This window comes from Oncorhynchus mykiss, chromosome 10 (genome assembly GCF_013265735.2).
Source record: "Oncorhynchus mykiss isolate Arlee chromosome 10, USDA_OmykA_1.1, whole genome shotgun sequence".
Lineage (NCBI taxonomy): Eukaryota > Metazoa > Chordata > Actinopteri > Salmoniformes > Salmonidae > Oncorhynchus > Oncorhynchus mykiss.
Genome location: NC_048574.1, coordinates 54,274,733 through 54,301,479, shown reverse-complemented (window position 1 = coordinate 54,301,479; position 26,747 = coordinate 54,274,733). Strand labels below are relative to the sequence as shown.

Below are 26,747 nucleotides of genomic sequence, written 5' to 3'. Positions count from 1 at the left end.
TCCTGAAACGTGGATTCCGATTGGTCAGACCATCGTTGAATAGTCCTTAGCGCGGGTACTTCCTGTTTGAGTTTCTGCCTATATGTAGGGAGGAGCAAAATGGAGTCGTGGTCAGATTTGCCAATGGTAGGGCGGGGGAGGGCCTTGTAAGCATCCCGGAAGTTTTAATAGCAGTGGTTGAGTGTTTTACCTGCCCTCCAGTCAATATGTTGACAGAACTTCGGGAGCCTAGTCCTCAAATTTGCTTTGTTAAAATCCCCAGCTACAATAAATGCAGCCTCAGGATATATGCTTTCCAGTTCGCATAAAGTCCAGTGAAGTTATTTTAAGGGCTGTCGTGGTATCGACTTGAGGGGGGATATAAACGGCCGTGGCTATGACCAAGGAGAATTCTCTTGGGAGATAATACGGTCGGCATTTGATTGTGAGGTATTCTAGGTCGGGTGAACAAAAGGACTTGAGTTCCTGTATGTTACTACAATTACACCATGAGTCGTTAATCAGGAAACCCACACCTCCGCTCTTCTGCTTCCACTTCTGCTTCCATTCTGTAAATGTTTTAAAATCACCGTTGGCCTCATGGTGAAATCCTGGAGAGGTTAAGAAGGATGCCTGTATTTTTGTAGTGACTGGGTGTATTAATACACCATCCAATGTATAATTAATAACTTCACCATGCTCAAAGGAATATTCAATGTCTGCTTTTTTTTTTACCCATCTACCAATAGGTGCTCTTATTTGCGAGGCATTTGAAAACCTCCCTGGTCTTTGTGGTTGAATCTGTGTCTGAAATTCACTGCTCGACTGAGGGACCTTACAGATAATTGTATGTGTGGGGTACAGAGATGAGGCAGTTATTCACAAATCATGTTAAACACTATTATTCACAAAGAGTGAGTCCATGCAACATAAGAACATTTTTACTCCTGAACTTATTTAGACTTGCCATAGCAAAAGAGTTATTGACTCAAGATATTTCAGCTTTTCATTTTTTATTAATTTGTCAAAAGTTTGAAAAGAAAATTACACGTTTAAATTATAGGGTATAGGCCAGTGACAAGAAACCCTCACTTTAATCCATTTTAAATTCAGGCTGTGACACAACAAAATGTGGAAAAAGTAAAGGGGTGTGAATAATTTCTAAAGGCACTGTATATATCTCAAACCAATTGAACACTTATGGGAGATTCTGGAGTGGCGCCTGAGACAGCGTTTTCCACCACCATCAAATGATGGAATTTCTCATGGAAGAATGGTGTCACATCCCTCCAATAGAGTTCCAGACACTTGTAGAATCTATGCCAAAGCGCATTGAAGCTGTTCTGGCGACTAGTGGCGGCCCAACGCCCTATTAAGACACTTTATGTTGGTGTTTCCTTATTTTGGCAGTTACCTGTATGTTAGTGGGTATTTGTGTTAAAAGGATGTGAGGTGTTTAAAATAATACTACACTCATTATTGTAATATTTTAGTAAGTCCACTGTTAATACAATCCTCAAGTGTGCATGTCAATAGTCAAGTGTTCAAGATAAAACACAGTACAGAGCAAAAACTGTCATGATAGTGCAATTTACAGTAGTATTTCTTTAAGACACTACCCTTTTGGGCTCATCTAGCCCAACTCAGACCCCTTCAGGAGCAGACCGTGATAATGGCAGTTCTTTTCACTTCAGGCAAATGCCCTGCAGTTGAAACATCTCGACACAAACACTTAAACACTTACGTCAGCTTATAGACATTCAAGGCTCTTCGGAGCCAGATAACAACTCGGACCACCTAGTCATTGAGGTTGGTAGCGTAAATATTACTTATTTTGGTGACCCAGTGCTGAAGTCCTTCCCTTGGATGTAGTAAGGTTTGTTTGACTTCTTAAAGTGCATTCTTGTCTGAAAGCCTAAAGTGCCCAGTGACGACGACTATAACATTTTGCTCAAAAACAAAATGGGGTTTTAAAGTGAAGTTTACCCAGTGAGGCTTTTGAATAGAGAAACATTCAAATGAATCAATTCTACAGTACATCACACTTGTGTGACAATACGACATTCGAAAAAGGTTGAATTGGTGCTACTATTAAAGGAGAAATCTGCAGTTCGAACAAAAACACACAGCCACTGATTTGGTAAACAGCTGAGGGATGGGGCTGGAGAAATGCAACCACTCTCACACTTATGGACAGAGCTATGGATACAAGGACTGACTATCCATTATAGCAACATTATAGTTTGAACCATATTTTACAGTATTTTTTCACATTAACATTGTTTACAAACAAAGGAGATAAAACAAACGTATATTTTGGATTCTGATGGGGTACGACAGTTGAACTAAGCTCCTGATGAATCTGTAAGTAAAATTCTTCAAGAATCAATGGGTATATACCATTAAAATAAAACGTCTAAAAATGGATGCAGCAACTGCAGATTGCCCTGTTTAGTTGAGAAAATACTGTATACCACAGATTCCGATTAATCTCAACCAACCATTCTGCAACATAAACTGAAGCTTAAAATGGACTTGATTCACATAATGAAAGCATATCTTTAATCTAAATGTTTATAGAACATTCTATTTTTCATACAGCCTGGCTTTTATACTGTACATCGATTACACTGATTAGTATCTAAAAGTAATTTAACCCTTAGCCTACAATTTCCACGCCGCCATGGAAATTGAATTAACATAAAACAATCTCCATCAAAATCCTGTTTTTTGCATGGGCTGCGCCTCAATCCACTACATCCGCTAATATCACTCTTCTGCATCTGCGGTGAAAGGTGGAAGAGCTAGACGGTGTTTGTAAGACCATGAGACATCCCAAAACCAGTATTCTCACGAAAACATATGTAGCATTAGAATGGTTTGGGCTACACACTAATATGAAAGCTGAGACTCTCACGAACACGATGTTGTTCTCTAGGACGCAAGACTCGTCTGAAGGTCCCCGGTACCCGTTGAAACAAATTATGTAAGTATACAGTGAGTACCATAATTAATTGGACAGTGACCATTTTGTCGCAAACTTCAAGCAGTCATTGCATGCAAAGGATATGTGACAAATATTAACAATGATTACTTTATTCTACATTATGTTACTGTCCAATGTTTTTTGATGCCCGAAAATGGGGGGGACTATGGACAAAAGTTTATATAATTTCTAAACGGTTCATCCGATATATATGACAATACCCTCAAATTAAAGCGGACAGTCAGCACTTCACCCTCATTGTATCCTTTCAAACTCAAACTGCTAGAGAACAGAACCAAAATAACAAAAACAATTGTCACTGTCCAATGAATTATGGTGCTCACTGTATATGGAGACAGTTTAGTGCCTAAAATAAAGGGATAAATACATGTCATTTTATTTTATATAATTTCCTGATCTTTCAAATATAGGACAGACACTTCAGAACAAATTTCCTTTTGCGTTTTTGTGGGACTATCTGTTGTTCCATGTAGTGAATCTGTTATTCAAAGTGTTTCTATTGGCTACTAGAAGTACTGCAAAATGCAATGTTTCACCCCCCCCCCCGGCTTAGTCAGGGCTTAGAGTAGAGGGTTACAAGATTTTTATGTGCGGTACATATCAGAAGATATGTTTTACATAAAGCCAATTGGTATAATGCTTTATAAATGTTTTACATAAGCATGTTATAAGTCCTCATAATGTCTTATACCTGTTGGCTTTCGGTAGTGTGTGGTCCAATTAATTTATGTGAGGGTAGCGAAAGGTCAAGCACCTAGTGACAAAATTAGCCTAAGCTAAGTAAAGGATAAACAACGAGGGGCTATGCGTTGTATGGAAAATAATGAACGACATGGAAGGTGTGTTCAACGACGCACCAGCGGAGTGGAACTGACCTTCCACTGACCTTCCACAGACCTTCCACAATATTATCCAGAGAATGCATAGAGCCTCGAGTTGATTATGTCTAGAAATGTGTTCAGTTGGTGGTAGAAATGTGTTCAACATCCACTGAAGTAGCTAGCAAGTTTACCATATAGCTACACTAGTTGCCAGGGTAACCAAACCTAGTTGCTAGTTTAGCTAACCAAACCATCAGTCCTAGCTTGCTATTATGAAAATCGAATTCAACTATAGCTATTGAATTCTACCGTGCAAATATATTGTGCGTTATAGGGAAATAATGCTCTAGAATGCCCTTCAAGCCATGTGAAATGGCTGAAGTAGCTAGCAAGTTTACCAGATAGCTACACTAGTTGCCAGGGTAACCAAACCTAGTTGCTAGTTTAGCTAACCAAACCATCAGTCCTAGCTTGCTATTATGAAAATTGAATTCAACTATAGCCATTGAATTCTACCGTGAAAATATATTGTGCGTTATAGGGAAATAATGCTCTAGAATGCCCTTCAAGCCAATCAGAAAGGAGTATTCAACTAACAATGCCATGGTATAAGGTGTGATAATGGTGCAATGCATCTGACTGTTGCACATTCAATGTGTCAATGTTTCAAATTTATCTGTAAATAAAAATAAGAAAATATCCCTTCAAACCTTGTACACGTAGGGGTTCTTTCTCGAGTCGGTCAGGATGTCAAATCGGGTATAGACGTCGTTGAGCAGGTTGACTATCTTGATGGCACCCTCAGCTGATGCGTGTTTGCTGCAGAAGGCGTTGAATCCCACAATGCCGCTGAAGAGGATGGTCACATTGTCGTAGCGTTTGGCAGGGACTGGACGCTTGTGGCGCAACTCATTGGCCACCGATGGTGGCAGGACTGAGTAGAGCAATCTAAAGAAAAGTGAAAAGAAAACATCTCGTAGAGATTATTGTTTTTATTCCCCCCCCCCCCCCCCCCCAAATCCCCTGTAATACTGATTGTGGTCCTGTATGGCTCAGTTGGTAGAGTATGGTGCTTGCAATGCCAGGATTGTGGGTTCGATTCAAGGGGGTCCCATAGGTACATGTATACACGACTGTAAGTCGCTTGGATAAAAGTGTCTGCTAAATTGCATATACACTGAGTGTAAAAAACATTATGAGCACCTGCATTTCCATGACATAGACTGACCAGGTGAAAGCTATGATCCCTTATTGATGTCACCTGTTAAATCCACTTCAATCAGTGTAGATGAAGGGGAGGATACAGGTTCAAGAATGATTAATGTATTTGTGACATTCAGAATGGGAAAGACAAAAGAGTGCCTTTGAACGGGGTATGGTAGGCGCACCGGTTTGTGTCAAGAACAGTAACGCTACTGGGTTGTTCACGCTCAACAGTTTCCTGTGTGTATCAAGAATGGTCCACCACCCAAGGACATCCAGCCAACTTGACACCACTATGGGAAGCATTGAAGTCAACATGGACAGACCAGCTGGCTGTAGTGTTTACTGACATATTCAATATCTCCCTATCCCAGTCTGCTGTCCCCACTTGCTTCAATGAGAGCCTAGTTAAGGATCATGTCACCTCCACCCTAGACCCACTGCAATTTGCATACCGCCCCAATAAATCCAAGGATGATGCAATCGCCATCACGCTGCACACTGCCCTATCCCATCTGGACAAGAGGAATAGCTATGTAAGAATGCTGTTCATTGACTATAGCTCAGCCTTCAATGCCATAGTACCCTCCAAGCTCATCATTAAGCTAGGGGTCCTGGGTCTGAACCCTGCCCTGTGCTACTGGGTCCTGGAAGTCCTGATGTACTGCTCCCAGGTGGTGAAGGTAGGCAACAACACCTTCACTACGCTGATCCTCAAAATCGGGGCCCCACAATGGTGTCAGCCCCCTCCTGTATTCCCTGTTCACCCAAGACTGAGTGGCCATGCACGCCTCCAACTCAATCATCAAGTTTGTAGGCGACACAATAGTGGTAGGCCTGATTACCAACAACGACGAGACACCCTACAGGGAGGAGGTGAGGGCCCTGGCAGAGTGGTGCCAGGAAAATAACCTCTCCTTCAATGTCAACAAAATAAAGGAGCTGATTGTGGACTTCAGGAGACAGCAGAAGGAGCACGTCCCCATCCACGTAGACAGGGCCGAAGCAGAGAAGGTGAAAAGCTTAAAGTCCCTCGGCATACACATCACTGACAATCTGAAATGGTCCACCCACATAGAGTGCGGTGAAGAAGGCGCAACAGAGCCTCTTCAACCTCAGGAAGCTGAAGAAATTTGGCTTGGCCCCTAAGACCCTCACAAACTTTTACAGATGCATCCTGTCGGGCTGTATCACTCCCTGGTTCGGCAATTGCACTGTCCGCAACCGCAGGGATCTCCAGAGGATAGCGAGGTCTGCCCAACGGATTACCCGAGGCACGATGCCTACCCTCCAGGACATCTACAGCAAACAGTGTCACAAGAAGGCCAAGAAGATCATCAAGGACCTCAGCCACCCGAGCCATGGCCAGTTAACCTGAAAGGTCGCTCAGAAAGGAAGAAGCCACTGCTCCAAAACTGCCATATAAAAGCCAAACTATGGTTTGCAACTGCACATGGGGACAAAGATCGTACTTTTTTGGGAAATGTCCTCTGTTCTGATGAAACAAAAATAGATCTGTATGGCCATAATGACCATCGTTATGTTTGGCGGAAAAAGGGGGAGGCTTGCAAGCAGAAGAACACCATCCCAACCGTGAAGCATGGGGGTGGCAGCATCATGTTGTGGGGGTGCTTTGCTGCAGGAGGGACTGGTGCACTTCACAAAATAGATGGCATCATGAGGCAGTAAAATTATGGGGATATATTGAAGCAACATCTCAAGACATCAGTCACGAAGTTAAAGCTTGGTTGCAAATGGATCCCCAAATGGACAATGACCCCAAGCATACTTCCAAAGTTGTGGCAAAATGGCTTAAGGACAACAAAGTCAAGGTATTGGAGTGGCCATCACAAAGCACTGACCTCAACCCCATAGAAAATGCATGGGCAGAACTGAAAACGTATGTGCGAGCAAGGAGGCCTACAAACCTGACTCAGTTACACCAGCTCTGTCAGGAAGAATGGGCCAAAATTCACACAACTGTCACGATCGTTGTATGAATATTTAGACCAAGGCGCAGCGTGAGTAGAGTTCCACATTTTAATGATAGTGAAACTTCCAAAACAAGAGGGCCCTCTAAGGTCAGGGCGTGACAACAACTTATTGTGGGAAGCTTGTGGAAGGCTACCTGAAACCCAAGTTAAACAATTTAAAGGCAATGCTACCAAATACTAATTGAGTGTATGTAAACTTCTGACCCACTGGGAATGTGATGAAATAAATAAAAGCTGAAATAAATCATTATCTCTACTATTATTCTGATATTTCACATTCTTAAAATAAAGTGGTAATCGTAACTGACCTAAGACAGGGAATTTTACTAGGATTAAATTTCAGGAATTGTGAAAAACTGAGTTTAAACTTATTTGGCTATGGTGTATGTAAACTTCCGACTTCAACTGTATATACTGTATTCTACTCTATTCAGGCCATCCTATTCAACTATTGCTGTACATATACCATTATATCCCTTTTTTATGTATTTCACCCTTATTTAACCAGGTAGGCCAGTTGAGAACAAGTTCTCATTTACAACTGCGACCTGGCCAAGATAAAGAAAAGCAGTGCGACAAAAACAACAACACAGAGTTACACATAAACAAATGTACAGTCAATAACACAATACAAAAATCTATGTACAGTGTGTACAAATGTAGAAGAGTAGGGAGGTAAGGCAATAAATAGGCCATAGAGGTGAAATAATTACAATTCAGCAATTACCACTGGAGTGATAGATGTGCAGATGAGGATGTGCAAGTAGAGATATTGGGGTGCAAAAGAGCAAAGGGATAAGTAACAATATGGGGATGAGGTAGTGCTATTTACAGACTGGCTGTGTACAGGTACAGTGATCGGTAAGCTGCTCTGACAGCTGATGCTTCAAGTTTCAGAGGGAGATTTAAGACTCCAGCTTCAATGATTTTTGCAATTCGTTTTAGTCATTGGCACTAGAGAACAGGAAGGAAAGACGGCCAAAGGAAGTGTTGCCTTTGGGGATGACCAGTGAAATTGACCTACTGGAGCCTGTGCTATGGGTGGGTGTTGCTATGGTGACCAGTGAGCTGAGATAGGGCATTACCTTGCAAAGACTTATAGATAACCTGGAGCCAGTGGGTTTGGCGACAGATATGTAGTGACGGCCAGCCAACGAGAGCATACAGGTCGCAGTGGTGGGTAGTATATGGGGCTTTGGTGACAAACCGGATGGCACTGTGACTGACTAAATCCATTTTGCTAATTAGAGTGTTGGAGGCTATTTTGTAAATGACATCGCCAAAGTCAAGGATCGGCAGGATAGTCAGTGTTACGAAGGTATGTTTGGAAGCATGAGTGAAGGAGGCTTTGTGTGAAATAGGAGGCCGATTCTAGATTTCATTTTGGATTGGAGATGCTTAATGTGAGTCTGGAAGAAGGAGAGTTTACAGTCTAACCAGACACCTAGGTATTTGTAGTTGTCCACATTTTCTAAGTCAGAACCGTCCAGAGTAGTGATGCTAGTCGGGCGGGAGGTTGCGGGCAGCAATCGGTTAAAGAGCATGCCTTAGTTTTACTAGAATTTAAAATCAGTTGGAGGCCACGGAAGGAGTGTTGTATGGCATTGAAGCTCGTTTGGAGGTTTGTTAGCACAGTGTCCAAAGAAGGGCCTGATGTATACAGAATGGTGTCATCTGTATAGGAGGTGGATCAGAGAATCACCAGCAGCAAGAGCGACATCATTGATATATACAGAGAAAAGAGTCGGCCCGAGAATTGAACCCTGTGGCACCCCCATAGAGACTGCCAGAGGTCCGGACAACAGGCGAGGCAGTCATTTGAGAAGCCAAGGCTATTGAGTCTGCCGATAAGAATGCTGTGATTAACAGAGTCGAAAGCCTTGGCCAGGTCGATGAAGACGGCTGCACAGTATTGTCTTTTATCGATGGCGGTTATGATATCGTTTAGGACCTTGAGCGTGGCTGAGGTGCACCCATAACCAGCTCTGAAACCAGATTGCATAGTAGAGAAGGTACGGTGGGATTCAAAGTGGTTGGTGATCTGTTTGTTAACTTGGTTTTCAAAGATTTTAGGAAGGCAGGGCAGGATGAATATAGGTCTATAACAGTTTGGGTCTAGTGTCTCCCCCTTTGAAGAGGGGGATGACCACGGCAGCTTTCCAATCTTTGGGGATCTCAGACGATATGAAAGAGAGGTTGAGTAGGCTAGTAATAAGGGTTGCAACAATTTTGGCGGATAATTTTAGAAAAAGAGAGTCCATATTGTATTCTTCAGATATACTACAAATCCTATCCATCCTACTACATATCCTATCCATATACTGTCCATAATGTCTATACATCCCATCCCATCCCATCCCATCCCATCTCACACACACACACACACACACACACACACACACACACACACACACACACACACACACACACACACACACACGCTCTGTACTGACATTGCTTGTCCTAATATTTCTATATTTATTAATTCCATTCTTTTACTTTTAGATATGTGTGTTTTGTTGTGTATTGTTAGATATTACTGCACCAATACAATACAATTTGATTTGATTGAAGGTTGTTCTGAGGGCAAAAGGGGGTGGTGCAAATCAATAATAGGAAGGTGTTCTTAATGTTTGTACACTCAGTGTATATTAATATGCTTTAAAATGACAAGAGAACTGTCTTTGGCTTCTTGTATTGTGTTTTAGGTCATTGGTAGTTGAGCAAGAAAATATCAACAATTGTATCAGTTTAGTAGGCCTATATTCTCTTGGTTTAGGTCTGTAACTGTTTATAATGAAGTAACTAATTAATTAACAAATTAAATAAACAGTATGTATATGAAAAACCTAAATATACTGCATAATTGTATATAGTATACAGGTTATGAGTACCCCATCGATGTTTTAATGGTCTCCCATTACACATCACCTCATACACCCTTTGGTAACCTCACCCTTTTCACTCAAGTCTTTACACAAGCTGGTCTCGAACAGGCAGGGTGTGGTAGCCATGGTAACTGACTAAAGCATTACCATCTGTGTCTACCAATGGGAAATGTCATAAATGATGTATCAGCATGGCAGGGCACATGGTGCATACAAATACCTCTCTACACTGGCACTCTAAAAGTATTCTCTGAAACACCACCAAAAAAAGTAACGCAACCCAGGGATATGTCTGAAGCAGGGGTGTCAAACTAATTTAGCCCTGGAGCCACATTCGGTCTTCACCAAGTTGCTGACCCACTGCTGTGCCGTGCCATGAAAAGTAGAGGGGGAAATGTATTAATCTATCATGTTTTGCTATATCTGATATCTTTCTAATGCTGTCAAAATCTGCAAAATCTCCTTCCATCATTTAAGCTTCTTTCTAGCTAGTCGTTTTTATTTTTTATTTTACCTAGACAAATTGTCTTAAATCGTCTTTCTATTATATACATTAGTATATCTTTCTATTAATAAGACATTGTTTGCAACATATTTCAAAGGCCAAATTACACGTCTTATACTTTCATCACCACACAATTGCATACCTCTAAAATGTGCTTTGAGAAAGCGATCAGTGTACATTACAATACAGTCTACCAAAATGAGAGAGCTTTGAATTCCAATCAAACGTAGTGGACCTGAGTCCTCTCCTGAGGCATACTCAGAACTCAGAACTACATGAAGAATATTAATGATACCCCACCACGGCCAAGAGAGAAAGCATTTCCCAATAAGAAGATAGGGTGCTACACAGGGCCGGATTACCGAACTCGCACGCAGGGCACGTGCCCCCGACCTCCAGAAAGCATATGATAGCAAAATGTGTAGAATAACAGGAAATTAGCTTGATAATTGCTAAATGTTCTCTGAGCCTCATGGCAAAATGTAAATAAAACAGCAATTATTTTCAATGCCCCATGGCGAAAAGGATAGAATTGCAGGAAATTAGCTTTAAGACTGCAACATTTTCTCTTGGGAGGGGGACCCCAGACCCCAAATGCCATAGTTCGGCCCTACATCTAGAGCAGGCTTAACAGTGTGTGTATGTGTGTGTTTGTACAGTATAGGGTTTAGGGGTTAAGGTCATGGTTAATGTTTAGTGTTCAGGTTTTTTTTTTGAGTTAAGGTTAGGTTTAGGCTAAGGGTTAGGGTTAGTTTTAAGGTTATGGTTAGGGAAAATAGGATTTTGAATGGTCAAAATTCTTATTCTACAAAAACTCCAGAAATGTCACTAAAATAAAGCTGTGTGTGTGTGTGTGTAAGCACATGTGTATATGTGTGTTAGAGGCCGTGACCGTAGGTGTGTTTGTCAATGTGCACGTGCGAAACCTCACTCCAACCGAGGGAACTTTAAGTACGGTTCGGTTCGCTAGCACAAACAGCTGCCAGTGTTTACTGTACGGACGCGCGGTTGTCTGTCTGACTGTGGTCGACGTTCCTGACCTCTGTTCTTTTGACCTTTCACCCCCCTCACAAAGCACTTTAAAACGCAATCAACGCTGCTGGAGGCATTCTCTCTCTCTCTCTGGGAGAAATAGTGGTGTGGGGGATGGGTGAACAATAATACATGGGCCTTTTGTAAACAGCTGCCACCGAGGAAGCTGTGTTTGGGTTACAGTGAAAGGTTGTTGAGCCACCGAGTAGACAGAGGCAAATCATACAAAGGGGGAACTACCAGACAGAACGTCCACTGCGGAGAAGTAGCCTAGTAGGTACAAATATGACATTTGTTTGTGGTTTGACATAGAGGTCTTCACCGATATACACAAACCCGATAACCTGAAATCCGATCCGGTATGCAAACATGTCGGATCCAAAATTCAGTAGTTGACCCTTGGAAGCCGGATTGGATCAAGCTAGGTGGCTACTGACCTCGGATATGCCTGAAAATTCCTAAATTACATTTGAAGAAAAAAGTATCCTGAGGAAAATAAATATCCTCTATAAATAACATTTGCTACACATGGCAGTTGGTTTAGTCAATAGCATTAATCTCTTAATGCTCCGCCTGTCTGCTTCTCTCCGTCTGGTTTGAGCTCTCCCTATTGTAAACTTGCAACATTGTTTCAACTGGGCACTCACAGTTTCCCATGCCAAGGAGCTCGGAACAGACACAGCAAAATGTTGCTATAGCCCACCGGGGTGTAGTGGTTACTTAGGCCTATCGGGAAGATTTTGGAAAGATGTTACAAATACAGTGATGAACTATTGTCATTCGCAATGGATGTAAAACACTCTGTTGACTGTGTGAAGTGATGAAAAAAAATAATATCAGATATTCTCAAATGCAAACTTTTATAGGCCTACACTTGTGCACATCAGGCCAGGTACTTCTATGAGTGCTCAAGCAAAATAAACATGAACAAACAAAGGGCAAACAATTCACACAATGAAACAATGAATGTGCACAAACTAGCAGGAGACAGAAAGCGCATTCTGGAGAGAGACGCTCCTATAGCGCGTCTTCGTCACACACCCCTTCCCTTCTTCTTGTGTTGACATTTTAAATTAGGGATGTCATTTATGAAAATACTAAATAACTAAATTATTTTAGATAGGCCTACAACAGAAAATGCATGATATATATTAACGTTCACTGCCCGCCAAAGTCAAAACAATTCTACTAGCTTGCACATCAATAAAGCTGCATTTTTTTCTCATTTGGATACATTTGGGTTTGATACCGACATTAACCAATTTGGATCAGATTCTCCCTCATTTCGGACATATTTTGGGTCGGATGTGGTCGACCTCAGATCCGTATTGGATCGGGATTTTTTTTTTACATTTTATGGCCGGGTTCTGTTGGTGTCAGATTAGAATTTCATGGATCCAGTTTTAATGAAGGTACTTGACCAAAACATTTTTTACCTAAATGCTTAATAAATTGAACTTTGGATTTGACATACAGTACCAGTCAAAAGTTTGGACACACCTACTCATTCCAGGGTTTTTCTTTATTTGTACTATGTTCTACATTGTAGCATAATAGTAAAGACATCAAAACTATAAAATAACACTGGTTGAGAGAATGCCAAGACTGTGCAAAGCTGTCATCAAGGCAAAGGGTGGGTAATTTGAAGAATCTCTAATGTAAAATGAGTATGTGGTCGGAGTCGGGAGTTTAGACCGCTACACCAAAGACTTCAACACAGCTGAAATTCTATTTGGAATGAACCATCCCTTTACGTAAAAAAATTGAAATGGGTGAAGGATTCTATCAAACTATGAGGGTGAGGGCGATGGGTCGGGAGTCTACGAACCTGTCCGTCTTCTTCTTCTCATCCTCCAGGGCCCGGAGGGTGTGCTGCAGACGGTCAGTCAGGATCTCCAGTTCCTGGGTCAGCTTGTACTCCTCACGGAACTGTTCTCCCAGCAGAACCAGGTCACGTGTGGCATCGTGCAACGGGATGTCGCTCAGGTACAGGCCTCTCCGCGTCAGGTCATCCAGGTTCATCACACTGAACACACAATGTTGGTGACGCATCATCAGAGGCCGAACACTAAACAGTGGCTGAACACAACTCAACAGGGGCCGTGATCAGCAGGACACAACATATAATGCATTATGATTAGCATGTTACCCCACTTAAAATAACTATCATCTTATAATGATTGACTAAATAAGTAATTTGGGTCAATTGAGAATGTTATACATAAAGACACATCATAAAGGCTTGTCCTCTTATGAACGCAGGAGAGCAAGTTACTATATTTTTCTATCCCTTTGTCCAGTATCAAGAGCTCAATTCTCTCATGATCATCACTTTCAATAAACTTCAATCAAACACATTTCAATGAAAGGTCTAACAGACACAATGCACTCTCGATGCCACACTCTCTGATCTAGACATAATATTCAGCTGTAATGACTTGCAAGACTGACTGAACAGGGCCAAACTGATAGTCACTGGTGAAAAAGTCAAGTGTCTTTCCTTCTGTAAACGACAACACTAATGTTGTTTCACCACCTGCTGGCGCCATGCAGGGACACTACTTTCTCTAGATGATCACTTGATAGAAATAAGGTTTTACCAGGTACATGGTGTGTGTTCCAATTATCTGTGTGAACTTGTTCACTTCCCTTCACTGATTTGAAAGGACATCTAACCCATGCCAACCAATGCTTCTGGTTGGCATGGGACAATATTTTCATGTTACACCTTTTAGGTTTCTTATTAAATGCTTTCAATATTTTACATGAATTTGTACAATTTATAGTTGGTTTGAGGTTTTTACATCACTAAAATGTGGAACTATTGAAATGTCAACATATTGTCCCATATAAATGATGTCATTTATTGACGGTCCGTAACTAGCCCCATAGAGATATCCAACATGGTCAGTTTGTGGGCATAACTTAAAATCAAACCCAACCCTCTGACATTTTTTGGGGGAAAATACTGACTTTATTACTTAAGTTAACCTATATTTACACTTTTTAGTCACTTCTGGGACTAGAAATGGTGTATATGACTATTACCAACAGGCCGTTTTCAACCAGAAAATGATTTTTTTTTTGATTAGCCTGTCTTATAAGATGCTCATAATGATGTGGACTAAATACAGTAACAGCTTGTTTGAGACATATTATAAACCTTGTTATAAAACAATATATAAATGGACGCTTTAAGTAAAGTGTTACCAAAGATTTTATAAAAGGGACAATCTGTATAAAAGGGACAATCTACATCCAATTAATGATATACACCCATTGATTCTTGAAGAATATCACTTATACATTCCCAATGAGCTTAGTTCAGCTGTGACACCTTGTCAGAACCCAAATAGAACCTTGTTTTACTTTAATGGTTGGTCAGTCATTGCATCCATAGCTCTGTCTATGAATCTGAGAGTAGTTACATTTTTCCAGACCCATCCCTCAGCTTTTTACCAAAACAAAGGCGGGGTGTCACTTTGTTATTGTTTCAACTGTAGATAGGCCCTCTAAGGCCAGACCACCTGCTGCACTACAGTAGCTGTGGTTTTGAATCCAATTAGGTTTCACACACCAACCAAGAGACATCCACCCCACGGCATCAATCCAGCACAGCCATCCACCCGAAGGCTAAGACTAAATCCCATATGGCACCCTATTCCCTACATAGTGCACTACTTTTGACCAAAGCTCCATGTGCCCATTTGGGACGCAGCCTAGAACAGCACATTGTCTTTGTCTAACGCCACAGCAGCAGGAAGCCAGAGACAGACTGAAACAGACAAACGATCTGGAACCAATGACGTCTCGCACTTTCAGAAAACCAACATGATCTTTAAGCTTTCCGTGCACTATGTAAGGAAAAGGGTGCCATTTGTGCTTGGGACACAACCTTCGGACAGCACATAGTTTTCTAATTCCACAGCGGCAGAACCTGGGAGAACAGAGGAAGAGGATGTTCTCCGCCTCGGGCAGGTAGATCATCTGTCCCTTCAGCCTCAGGCAGCTGATCTCAGCACCAGTCAGCTCGTCCTCGTTCTCTGAAGTCTCCACGTTCAAGAGGCCCTCCTGGAAGGACGTAATACACATGCACACACAGACAGAATCACACGCACATGTATGTATGCATGCACATGCAAGCACAGACAAACACACAAGCAGCTTTCTAAATGCAGCTTTCTATCCAGTTTTTCTATTTTATTTTTTATTATTATTTTTCTGATGTAATTTTAACATTAAATTAAAAAGCTAAATGTGTAATTAGTGAGTATTCTTGGCGTACCTTGCTTCGCAGAACGAAGACAGTGTTGATGTGGGAGAGCATGCCTTGGAAGCTGAAGTCTATGTGTGGACGCACCAGAGAGAACACGGAGGGCAGGTTACAGATGCCCGGCTGGAGCTAAGGAATACACCAGCAAAACACTTCATAAGTGGGTCATACATGCTAATGACAAGTCTTACAATACATTACAACCACATCATAATGCATTATAATTGCAGGCTACCTGTGAAGCCCATATCTGCAATGCATTATAAACACACTCATACTGAGTTATAATGTAGTCATAATGCAGTATAAGAGAAGTTACTTACACACATAAAATCTCATAACGTCCTATAACTAAATAGACATAAACCTGCGGCAGCACACGGAAGATGGCATTGCCGCACTGAGTGAGCATCAGGTCCCTGTCGAACATGAGGTGGAAGGGGAAGGCCTTGCAGAAGGTGTAGGGGCTGATCCGGGTCTCCTGCGTGCCATTCTCCTCGAAGCCGTCCAGATCCTCATAGAAGGCCTCTTCCTCCGAGTCCTTCTCCTCGATCAGGAACTTAATGTGGTCACACTCCTCACTCTTGTGCTGGATCACCTGGTGAAGGAAGAATGGATTTCATAAAGGGAGGAAGGTACAACCATAAAATTAGAATGAGTGCATGCTACAGTATTTCGATGCCTATGCGTTTACCAACCACCCACCGGTATCTCTTACATTATCTCTTGCCATAATGGGTGGACTGGTGGCCATTTTGAGTGTCCCCATAAAGTAAAGCAGGATATAAACACAGGAGCATGCACTCTGTGTTTATTTCCTGCTTTACTTTATGGGGACACTCAAAATGGCCACCAGTCCACCCATTATGGCAAGAGATAATGTAAGAGATACCGGTGGGTGGTTGGTAAACGCATAGGCATCGAAATACTGTATGTCTTTATATGAATATCTAAGGTTTGGTGTGATGGTTTTAAACACAGTGATGTTCTGGTGAGGTTTACTGCCTGGCCACAACAAGTCCTTTTAAGTCTATACACTGACGTCAATGGCTTGACTCTGACGCACACGGTTGCCATGGCAACGGCGGATAACATTTCCAGAAAAGCTGGTGTCACATTTGGAGGGTCTGTCAATTCAGCTCCTCCACTTAATTTTACGCTGAGCCTGGAAGAGAAAAAATACATACTGACATCTCTATCTCTGCGTTATGATTAGGTTTGATAGTAGAGTTGGCTTTCTCTGAAAATGAGGAGGTATCGTAAGTGCTCAGAGACAAGATTTTTGAAAGGACTATCCAAGTCGATACCAATGGTGTATACTAATTCCACCTAGTGTTTGCTGCATGGACAACTTTGCTATTAAGAATGTGCATAGCTTATTCACACATCCCTAGCTTGAAAATTAGAATGACAGATATCAATAATGGGAACGATTATTCACATACTCCTAGCCTTAAAACTGTCATCACACATATCAGTCCAATAATGGTTAGACACTTTAAAATACACTATCGTAAACTATAACTACTAGCTATTTGTTAATTGCATTATGTCACCTTCTGGGTGTACTAACATTCTGCCCCGTCCATAGACATCTGACCCAAGTCGACAGAGACCCACCAGCATCTCAACAAATGCCCACTGTGGGTGACAAACACCTAGCAGTTGCTAAGACCCAAACAACTCCTGAATTTTAAAAGTCGACCACTGTCCCATTTATGGACTGAAGGCAAGATCCCCAAGAATCCGAATAGCTACCAAGGCACCCAAAAAAACAGTGCCAGAGTTAGGTCTAGGTGTAGTTAGCATTGGCTCGCAAAACTACCTCTTAACTTCATTCATACTGAACACAGAGACATATAAATGGTATCCACGAGTTCATCTGATTCTGGGGAAGTAGATAAAGGGCCTCATTGCCAAAATCCTGAACTATCCCTTTAAGTAATAAGATACTTATTTTCTTTAAAACAGCATACCTTCATTTCTATTTCGGTGCCGTGGATCTGTTGGGCCACCGTCTTGATGATGCCGATCACGATGTCCTGGAGCCCCTCCCTCTCCGAGTAGTAGTGCAGGATCAGATTGTTGCCCTTCTCCGCATCCGTGCAGCGGAAGGACGGAGCCCTCATCCCAGGGTAGATGGTACCTAGGTGGTCGTGGAGGGCATCCAGATTCTGTATGGGGGGTTACATAAATGATTGAAAGGGGAGTTTCTCGGTTTGTGCTGTATAGCCAACTCATGTGGTCATTGTCATGCCAAACACCATAGGAGTTGGCTACACAGCATAAACAGATCTGGGAGCAGGAAAAGTTCCTTTAGAATAAGGTTGCATAACTCCAGTCCTCACTCCTTTATCTCAGTTTCAACCCAAAGCAAAGCCCTACTTTTTGTGTTTGTAAACAGAGCGTTCGGTCTTGGCAAATCTAAGCATTAAACTTTCAAATATCTATTTTTTGACTGTTGCTGGGTGCCATCGTCCTCCATCAGCACCGGCATGTACCCTACCTGCCCTAAGCTCTCTCCTAGCCCCTAAATGTGAATTTGTCCTGCTAGGTGACCTAAACTGGGACATGCTTAAACCACCTGACCAGGTCCTAAAGCAACGGGATTCCCTAAATATTTCTCAGATTATGACCAATCCAACAAGGTATGACTCCAAACACCCAGAAAAGGCTACTCTCCTCGATATTATCTTCACAAATAATCGTGATAGATATCAAATCAAATTGTATTAGTCACATGCGCCGAATACAACACCCTTACAGTGAAATGCTTACTTACGAGCCCCTAACCAACAGTGCAGTTTCAAAAATATGGATAAGAATAAAATATAAAAGTAACAAGTAATTAAAGAGCAGCAGTAAAAAAAAAAATAACATTATTTACAGGGGGGTGCCGGGACAGAGTCAATGTGCGGGGGCACTGGTTAGTTGAGGTAGAATGTACATGTAGGTAGAGTTATTAAAGTGACTATGCATAGATGACAACAGAGAGTGGCAGTGGTGTGGAGAGGGGAGGGGGGGGGGGGATGCAAACAGTCTGGGTAGCCATTTGACTAGATGTTCAGGAGTCTTATGGCTTTGGGGTAAAAGCTGTTTAGAAGCCAGTCTGGTGTTTTCTGTAATGACCATAGTGATCACTGTTTTACAGCCTGTGTTCGTAATGGCTGCTCAGTGAAATGTCCTGTCCTGATTTGTCATAGACACTTGCTAAAAAACTTTAATGAGCAAGCCTTCCTTCATGAACTGGCCTCTGTAAAATGGTATAGAATGAGCTTGATCTCTGTCGAAAACGCTTGGACCTTCTTTTTTTATATTTTCAACGGTATTGTTCACAAACACGCCCCCATAAAGAAAATGAGAATTAAAAACAGGTTCAGCCCCTGGTTCGACCGTGATCTTGCAGAGTTACTCCACCTCAAGAATGTAACCTTGTTCTGAACACCTCCAAAACAAAGGTAATGTGGTTTGGTCAGAAGAATGCCCTTCTTCCCACAACTGTTATTACTACCTCTGAGGGTTTAGAGCTTGAGGTAGTCACCTCATACAAGTTCTTGGGAGTATGGCTATACGGTGCACTGTTCTTCTCTCAGCACATATCAAAGCTGCAGGATAAAGTTAAATCTAGACTTGGTTTCCTCTATTGTAATCACTCCTCTTTCACCCCAGCTGCCAAACTAACCCTGATTCAGATGACCATCCTACCCATGCCAGAATACGGAGACATAATTCATAGATCGGCAGGTAAAGGTGCTCTCGAGCGGCTAGATGTTCTTTACCATTCAGCCATCAGATTTGCCACCAATGCTCCTTATAGGACACATCACTGCACTCTATATTCCTCTGTAAACTGGTCATTTCTGTATACCCGTCGCAAGACCCACTGGTTGATGATTATTTATAAAACCCTCTTAGGCCTCACTCCCCCCTATCTGAGATATCTACTGCAGCCCTCATCCTCCACATATAACACACATTCTGCCAGTCAAATTATTTTAAATTTCCCCAAAGCACACACATCCCTGGGTCGCTCCTCTTTTCAGTTCTCTGGAGCTAGCGACTGGAACAAGCTGCAACAAACAGTCAAACTGGACAGTTTTATCTCAATCTCTTCATTCAAAGATTCAATCATGGAAACTCTTACTGACAGTTGTGACTGCTTTGTGTGATGTATTTTTGTCTCTACTTCTTGCCCTTTGTGCTGTGTCTGTGCTCAATAATGTTTGTACCAACTGTTTTGCTGCTACCATGTTGTGTTGCTACCATGTTGTTGTTATGTTGTGTTGCTACCATGCTGTGTTGTTTTGTGTTGCTTCCTTGCTATGTTGTTGTCTTATGTCTCTCTCTATGTCGTGTTGTGTTGTCTCTCTTGTTGTGATGTGTGTTTTGTCCTATTTTTATATATATATTTATCCCAAGCCCCAGTCCCCGCAGCAGGTATTTTGCCTTTTGTAGGCCGTCATTGTAAATAAGAATGTGTTCTTAACTGACTTGCCTAGTTAAATAAAAGTTAAATAAAATAAATAAATACATTTGAATTACAAGGTCACCTCCCCCAAATCCAAAGATGAGAGGCTGGTCACAGAATTATTTTGGGCACTGTACAATTAAAATACAGGTCATATTTAACTTACGTTGAAGCATTCATGACATTGAAGAGTACATTGTTTTACATTAGTTTCTGTTAACTGAAGAAAGATTAAGAAGGGAACTGGAGTGCTTACCTGCAAGAATTCACGGACATTGGAGCCTAAAACACGCAGGATGGTGTCATACCCTGATTCTTGGCAAAACTCAAAAAACATCTTCCCAAACATCTGTAGGATACACCCTGCATCAATCTCTGCAAGATAAAAAAAAAATGTATCCACTTGTTGCATACACCATCTCAGTCCCATTAGTAACACTTTACAATAAGTTATCCTTTATAAAGGGTACCATTTTTAAATTTGTTGCCGTACAATTATGTTATGAATAAACTGGTTCAAATAATATATCTTGTATCTCAAAACATTATAAAAAAAAACGTACTGAGAACTTTGCTTGCAGCAGCAACAAGGTCGTATGTTTTGGCATCTTCATATATGATTCTGACAAGGAACTGACCCTCTACATCGAGTTGCGCCTCCCTCCTGATAACAAGTAAGAAGAAAATATAATTATTAGACATCATATTAATGTGATTATTATCTATGTAATAAAGAGGCTGTTGCCAAGAGCACATGACAACATATTTTTTGTCCTCTATAGTATCCATTAAAACTAGCTTCATAACATTGTATGCTGTTGTTTCTGCCTGTGACTGACAGTATAAGCGTCTTATATAGTTGTTATAAAGGCTTAATGAATGCATACATAAAGGGCCTTCAGTAAAGTGATACCTACACTTATTGGGTCCAAACAAAAACAATCAGTAACACTTTATTGTAGGGGGGTATACATAAGCCATTCATAACACCGTTATGAAACCAGTCATGACACCTTCATGAATGTTGCAGTACCATTAAACTACCTTTGAGCATTAACTGCATTGTAGGATTATCTATATTTAGAAGTTACAATGAGAAAATGTATTTGGCATGCTAATAAATAAGACTGTTATATATCCTAATGAGGTCTATTTGACCTGATTACTGAGTTGATCTGAGAAAACAATACTGATTTGCTGTGCTGGCTAGCAACCACTTTTTCTGAGCATGTAATCAGCTGAACAAACACACCAAGCAATGTAAAAATGTAGTGAAAATAAGATTTCATTTTTCAATTGCTCTGAGCTACAAGATCTGAAAATCTAACATTGCTTGAATAATTAGACATGTAATAATGTTGAATAACGTCAGCCAAGATAAGGTTGAGATAACATTAAGATAACATTGTGCTGCAATATATCTTGGGAGATTCCTCAAAACACGTTTTTCGGAGAGGCAGCTGTGCATCTGTTCTTATAGGGTGGGATGAAAGTCTGGGTCCTGGAAAGCGAAGACTGAGGAAGAAAAATAAATGTGGATCTTGCCAAATATTTGAGCACTTTGAAAAGAGGGGATTGTTATCATAATGCAACAACATTCACAACCTCTCATTATCGCCACTATTATAAGGCTAATGAAAATGAATGATTGAGTAAAAATATGGCTCGCCTTTACATAAGGGTGATGTAATTTAAGAATGAATTGATTAATTATATATTGTTTTCTTTTATGTTTGCTGGTGATTTATGGTCACATGTTTTAAGTTACAGATTGGCCAACTACCACTATATCTGTTGGTCATGTATCATCAGTGGAATATCTTGACATGGCCATTCGTTATCCACTCTGTTTAGCAATAGGGGGAGATTATTGATTTCAAAACTATAATATGGTTAATGGACATATTTTTAGGACATATTTTTATGTCATATTAGTAGGTTACATAAGGTTGTGGTCAAGACAATGTAGTAAACAAAATTAAAGTGTAATAACAATGTAAAGTAACAGCAATTGTTATTACATGGTAATTACATAGGCAGTAGTGTAATTTGCTTTTTGTACTTTTGTATTCATTAAGCAAAATTAAGGCAGTTATATACAATTTAAAATTTTACATGACATTACATTTCATAACACTTTTCACAACACATTAAGTGTCTGCCCCTCAGGCCACTACTCTCCTACCACATATCCACAATACACAATCAATGTGTTCTGTGTCATGTGTGTTACTACAGTGTTAATACACAGTTATAGGAGCAACTTAATGTGAAGCGTTAATAACATATCTATGTAATGACCATATCTGCTAATTCTTTGTTTTGCTTTTGCAACATGGCCACATGGTTTTATTCTAATTTTCTGCTTTGAATTATGATATGCAAAATCCCTGTGTCATTCACAAATACAAAATAATTATTTAAACTTACTTGATGTCTTCCCACACTTCTTCGCCATAATTTCTTAATACAAGTAGTTCCAAGGCGTGGTTGACAAAACCATACTAAAACGAAATAAAACAGAATACAGAAATAATAGAGAAACATAAATCTGAAAATACTGGGAATAACAAGTATGTAAATAAATGCCTTATAGTGATGATAGTGTTATGATTCCATTGTAATTGCAAGGAAAGTATGCTTAAATTGTACAACAGCAAATCATGCGTTAATTGATGCAGCATGATTATTAGAACGATAGAATCGCAGTCGAATAACGAATTTCAGTGGTAATTTACATTAAGTAACGTTAGCATGGTGAACGAATGCTGTAGCCATAGGCTGATAGCTCGTTCTCATACGGAAAACACACCACTACACATCAAAAAGGCAATCAAATGTCGCCGTGGAATCTAATATGTCGATGTTTACATACCATTTTTACGACCAGTTCTTCCCGATTCCCTATCAACGTAAGTAAACTGTTATGTCTAAATTATCACGGCACCTTCACAGTTTGCAGATGTTACGTTGCGTCTTCATTCCTGAAAACATTCCCCAAACTGACGTCGAATATGTCCAATGAGAGCTCAAGGAAAAAAATACTCACTCGGCAACCGGCCACTGAGGAAGAAGTGGGGGTTGCCCGTTGAAGACAGCGTTGCTTATGAAAACAGTCCCATCAAACGTTTTATTTATCAACTGCAAAAGAAAGACTACAGAACGAAACCAACCTATTTAAATTCCACAATCAAATGATAGAAACAAATGTTTGGTAGAATAGATTATAAACTGGGTGGTTCGAGCCCTGAATGCTGATTGGCTGAAAGCCATGGTACATCTGATGGTTTACTATATATATGACAAAAAAAATAGTTGTACTGCTCAAATTACGTTGGTAACCAGTTTATAATAGCTATAAGGCACCTTAAAGGGTTTGTGGTATATTACCAATATACCACGGCTAAGTGCTGTATCCAGGCACTCCGCATTGCGTCGTGTTTTAGCCTACTATTTTACAATGGTTTTTAGTTATACAGAAATAACAAACATGCCAAAAAGCTACTGCGTTGTTCAATGTACATGTAACCAGGTCAGAAATCCCGATCAATGGTTCACAATGCTCCCAAGTAGGGGAATTGAGATTGCAAGAAGAGCCCTGTGGCTTCAGGCTATTCGGCATGGGAGAGTGTATATGTGTGTGGAAAACATTTAATCACAGGTAAGACATTTAACTTGTTTAGTATAATCCGTGTGTAACTCCATCATGCTTCTAGCTCCATCATGGAATGGGCAGTGGTGGAAAAAGTATCCTATTTTCATACTTGAGAAAAGGTTAAGATACCTTAATAGAAAATTACTCACGTAAAATTTAGTCACTCAGTAAAATACTGCTTGAGTAAAAGTCTAAAAATATTTGGTTTTAAATATACTTAAGTATTGCAAGTAAATGTAAAAGTAAAAGTATAAATAATTTTGAACTCCTTATATTAAGCAAACCGACACCATTTTAAAAATTTATTTACAGATAGCCAGGGGAATATTCCAACACTCAGACATAATTTACAAACGAAACATTTTGTGTTTAGAGAGTCCATCAGATCAGAGGCTGTAGAGATGGCCAGGGATGTTCTCGTGATAAGTGCGTGAACTGGAGCATTTTCCTGCCCCGCTAAGCATTCCAAATGTAACTAGTACTTTTGTTGTCAGGGAAATGTTTGGAGTAAAAAGTCAATTATTTTTATTTAGGAATGTAGTGAAGTAAAAGTAGTCAAAAATATAAATAGTAAAGTAAAGTACAGATACCCCCCCCCAAAACGACTTAAGTAAAAAGTTTGGGCACACCTGCTCATTCAATGTTTTTTTCTTTATTTTTACTATTTTCTACATTGTAGAATAATAGTGAAGACATTACAACTATGAAATAACACATGGAATCATGTAGTATCCAAAAGTGTTAAACAAATCGAAATATATTTTATATTTGAGATTCTTCAAAGTAGCCACCCTTTTTCTTGACAGCTTTGCACACTCCTGGCATTCTCTTAACCAGATTCATGAGGTCATCACCTGGAATACATTTCAAATAACAGGTGTGCTTTGTTAAAAGTTCTTTATGCTTTTGAGCCAATTGGCTGTGTTGTGACAAGGTAGGGGTGGTATACAGAAGATATCCCTATATGGTAAAAGATCAAGTCCATGTTATGGCAAGAACAGCTCAAATAAGCAAAGAGAAATGACAGTCCATCATTACTTTGAGACATGAAGGTCAGTCAATCTGGAAATTTTAAAGAACTTTCTTCAAGTGGAGTCCCAAAAACCATCAAGCGCTAACATGAAACTGGCTCTCATGAGGACCATCACAAGAATGGAAGACCCAGAGTTAGCTCTGCTGCAGAGGATAAGTTCATTAGAGTTACCAGCCTCAGAAATTGCAGCGTAAATTACACTTCTCGGCATCAACTGTTCAGAGGAGACTGCGTGAATCAGGCCTTCATGTTCAAATTGCTGCAAAGAAACCACTATTAAAGGACACCAATAAGAAGAAGAGACTTGATTGGATAAAGAAACACGAGCAATGGACATTAGACCGGTGGAAATCTGTAATTTGGTCTGATGATTCCAAATGTGAGATTTTTGGTTCCAGCCGTTGTGTCTTTGTGAGACGCAGAGTAGGTTAATGGATGATCTCCGCACATGTGGTTACCACCGTGAAGCATGGAGGAGGAGGTTTGATGTGTGGGGGTGCTTTGCTGGTGATACTGTCTGTGATTTATTTAGATTTCAAGGCACACTTAACCAGCATGGGTACCACAGCATTCTGCAGCCATACGCCATCCCATCTGGTTTGCGCTTAGTGGGACTACCATTTGTTTTTAAACAGGACAATGACCCAAAACACACCTCCAGGCTGTGTAAGGGCTATTTGACCAAGAAGGAGTGTGATGGAGTGTTGCTGTCACGGATTTCCCCGGTACTGCTGCTCATTCCGTTCACCAGCTCCGGAGGTCTACATCACCGGCCTTCTAGGCTTCACTGAACTGGATCATTACTACCAACCCCGGACTGTCTTGTCTCATTACGCACACCTGGTTCCCATTCCCCCTGATTAGTATGTGTATATACAGTTGAAGTCAGAAGGTTACATACACCTTAGCCAAATACATTTAAACTCAGTTTTTCACAATTCCTGACATTTAATCCTAGTAAGCATTCCCTGTCTTAGGTCAGTTAGGATCACCACTTTATTTTAAGAATGTGAAATGTCAGAATAATAGTAGACAGAATTATTTATTTCAGATTATATTTCTTTCATCACATTCCCAGTGGGTCAGAAGTTTACATACACTCAATTAGTATTTGGTAGCATTGCCTTTTAAATTGTTTAACTTGGGTCAAACGTTTCAGGTAGCCTTCCACAAGCTTCCCACAATAAGTTGGGTGAATTTTGACCCATTCTTCCTGACAGAACTGGTGTAACTGAGTCAGGTTTGTAGGCCTCCTTGCTCGCACATGCTTTTTCAGTTCTGCCCACATATTTCCTATGCGATTGAGGTCATGGCCACTCCAATACCTTGACTTTGTTGTCCTTAAGCCATTTTGCCACAACTTTGGAAGTATGCTTGGGGGTCATTGTCCATTTGGAAGACAAATTTGCGACCAAGCTTTAACTGAGGCTTGAGATGTTGCTTCAATATATCCACATAATTTTACTTCCTCAAGATGCCATCTATTTTGTGAAGTGCACCAGTCCCTCCTGCAACAAAGTACCCCCACAACATGATGCTTCCACCCACTGCGGATATAGATACTTTTGTACCTCTTTCCTCCAGCATCTTCACCAGGTCCTTTGCTGTTGTTCTCTGATTGATTTGCACTTTTTGCACCAACGTACATTAATTTCTAGGAGAAAGAACGCGTCTCCTTCCTGAGCGATATGATTGCTGCATGGTTCCATGGTGTTTATACTTCCGTACCATTGTTTGTACAGATGAACAATGTACCTTCAGGTGTTTGGAAATTGCTCCCAAGGATGAACCAGACTTGTGGAGGTCTGTCATTTTTTTCTGAGGACTTCTTTTCTGCTGATTTCTTTTGATTTTCTCATGATGTCAAGCAATGAGGCGCTGAGTTTGGA

At 40.7% G+C, this 26,747-nt stretch overlaps 1 protein-coding gene across 1 annotated transcript in view; it reads right to left on the bottom strand.

The window, feature by feature from the left end:
- The window catches only part of gucy1b1 (guanylate cyclase 1 soluble subunit beta 1), a 35,763-nt gene extending 12,575 nt beyond the window's left edge, over positions 1 to 23,188 (bottom strand). The window contains exons 1-10 of the mRNA XM_021619070.2: positions 23,046 to 23,188; positions 22,601 to 22,674; positions 20,734 to 20,834; positions 20,427 to 20,545; positions 17,679 to 17,876; positions 16,070 to 16,300; positions 15,715 to 15,831; positions 15,367 to 15,500; positions 13,258 to 13,455; positions 4,518 to 4,755 (exon numbers count right to left, since the gene is read on the bottom strand). Coding sequence (XP_021474745.1) covers positions 4,518 to 4,755; positions 13,258 to 13,455; positions 15,367 to 15,500; positions 15,715 to 15,831; positions 16,070 to 16,300; positions 17,679 to 17,876; positions 20,427 to 20,545; positions 20,734 to 20,834; positions 22,601 to 22,674; positions 23,046 to 23,048 — 1,413 coding nt within the window. The 5' untranslated portion in view covers positions 23,049 to 23,188. The remainder of the gene's footprint in view (positions 1 to 4,517; positions 4,756 to 13,257; positions 13,456 to 15,366; positions 15,501 to 15,714; positions 15,832 to 16,069; positions 16,301 to 17,678; positions 17,877 to 20,426; positions 20,546 to 20,733; positions 20,835 to 22,600; positions 22,675 to 23,045) is intronic.
- Between the last annotated feature and the right edge of the window lie 3,559 nt (positions 23,189 to 26,747).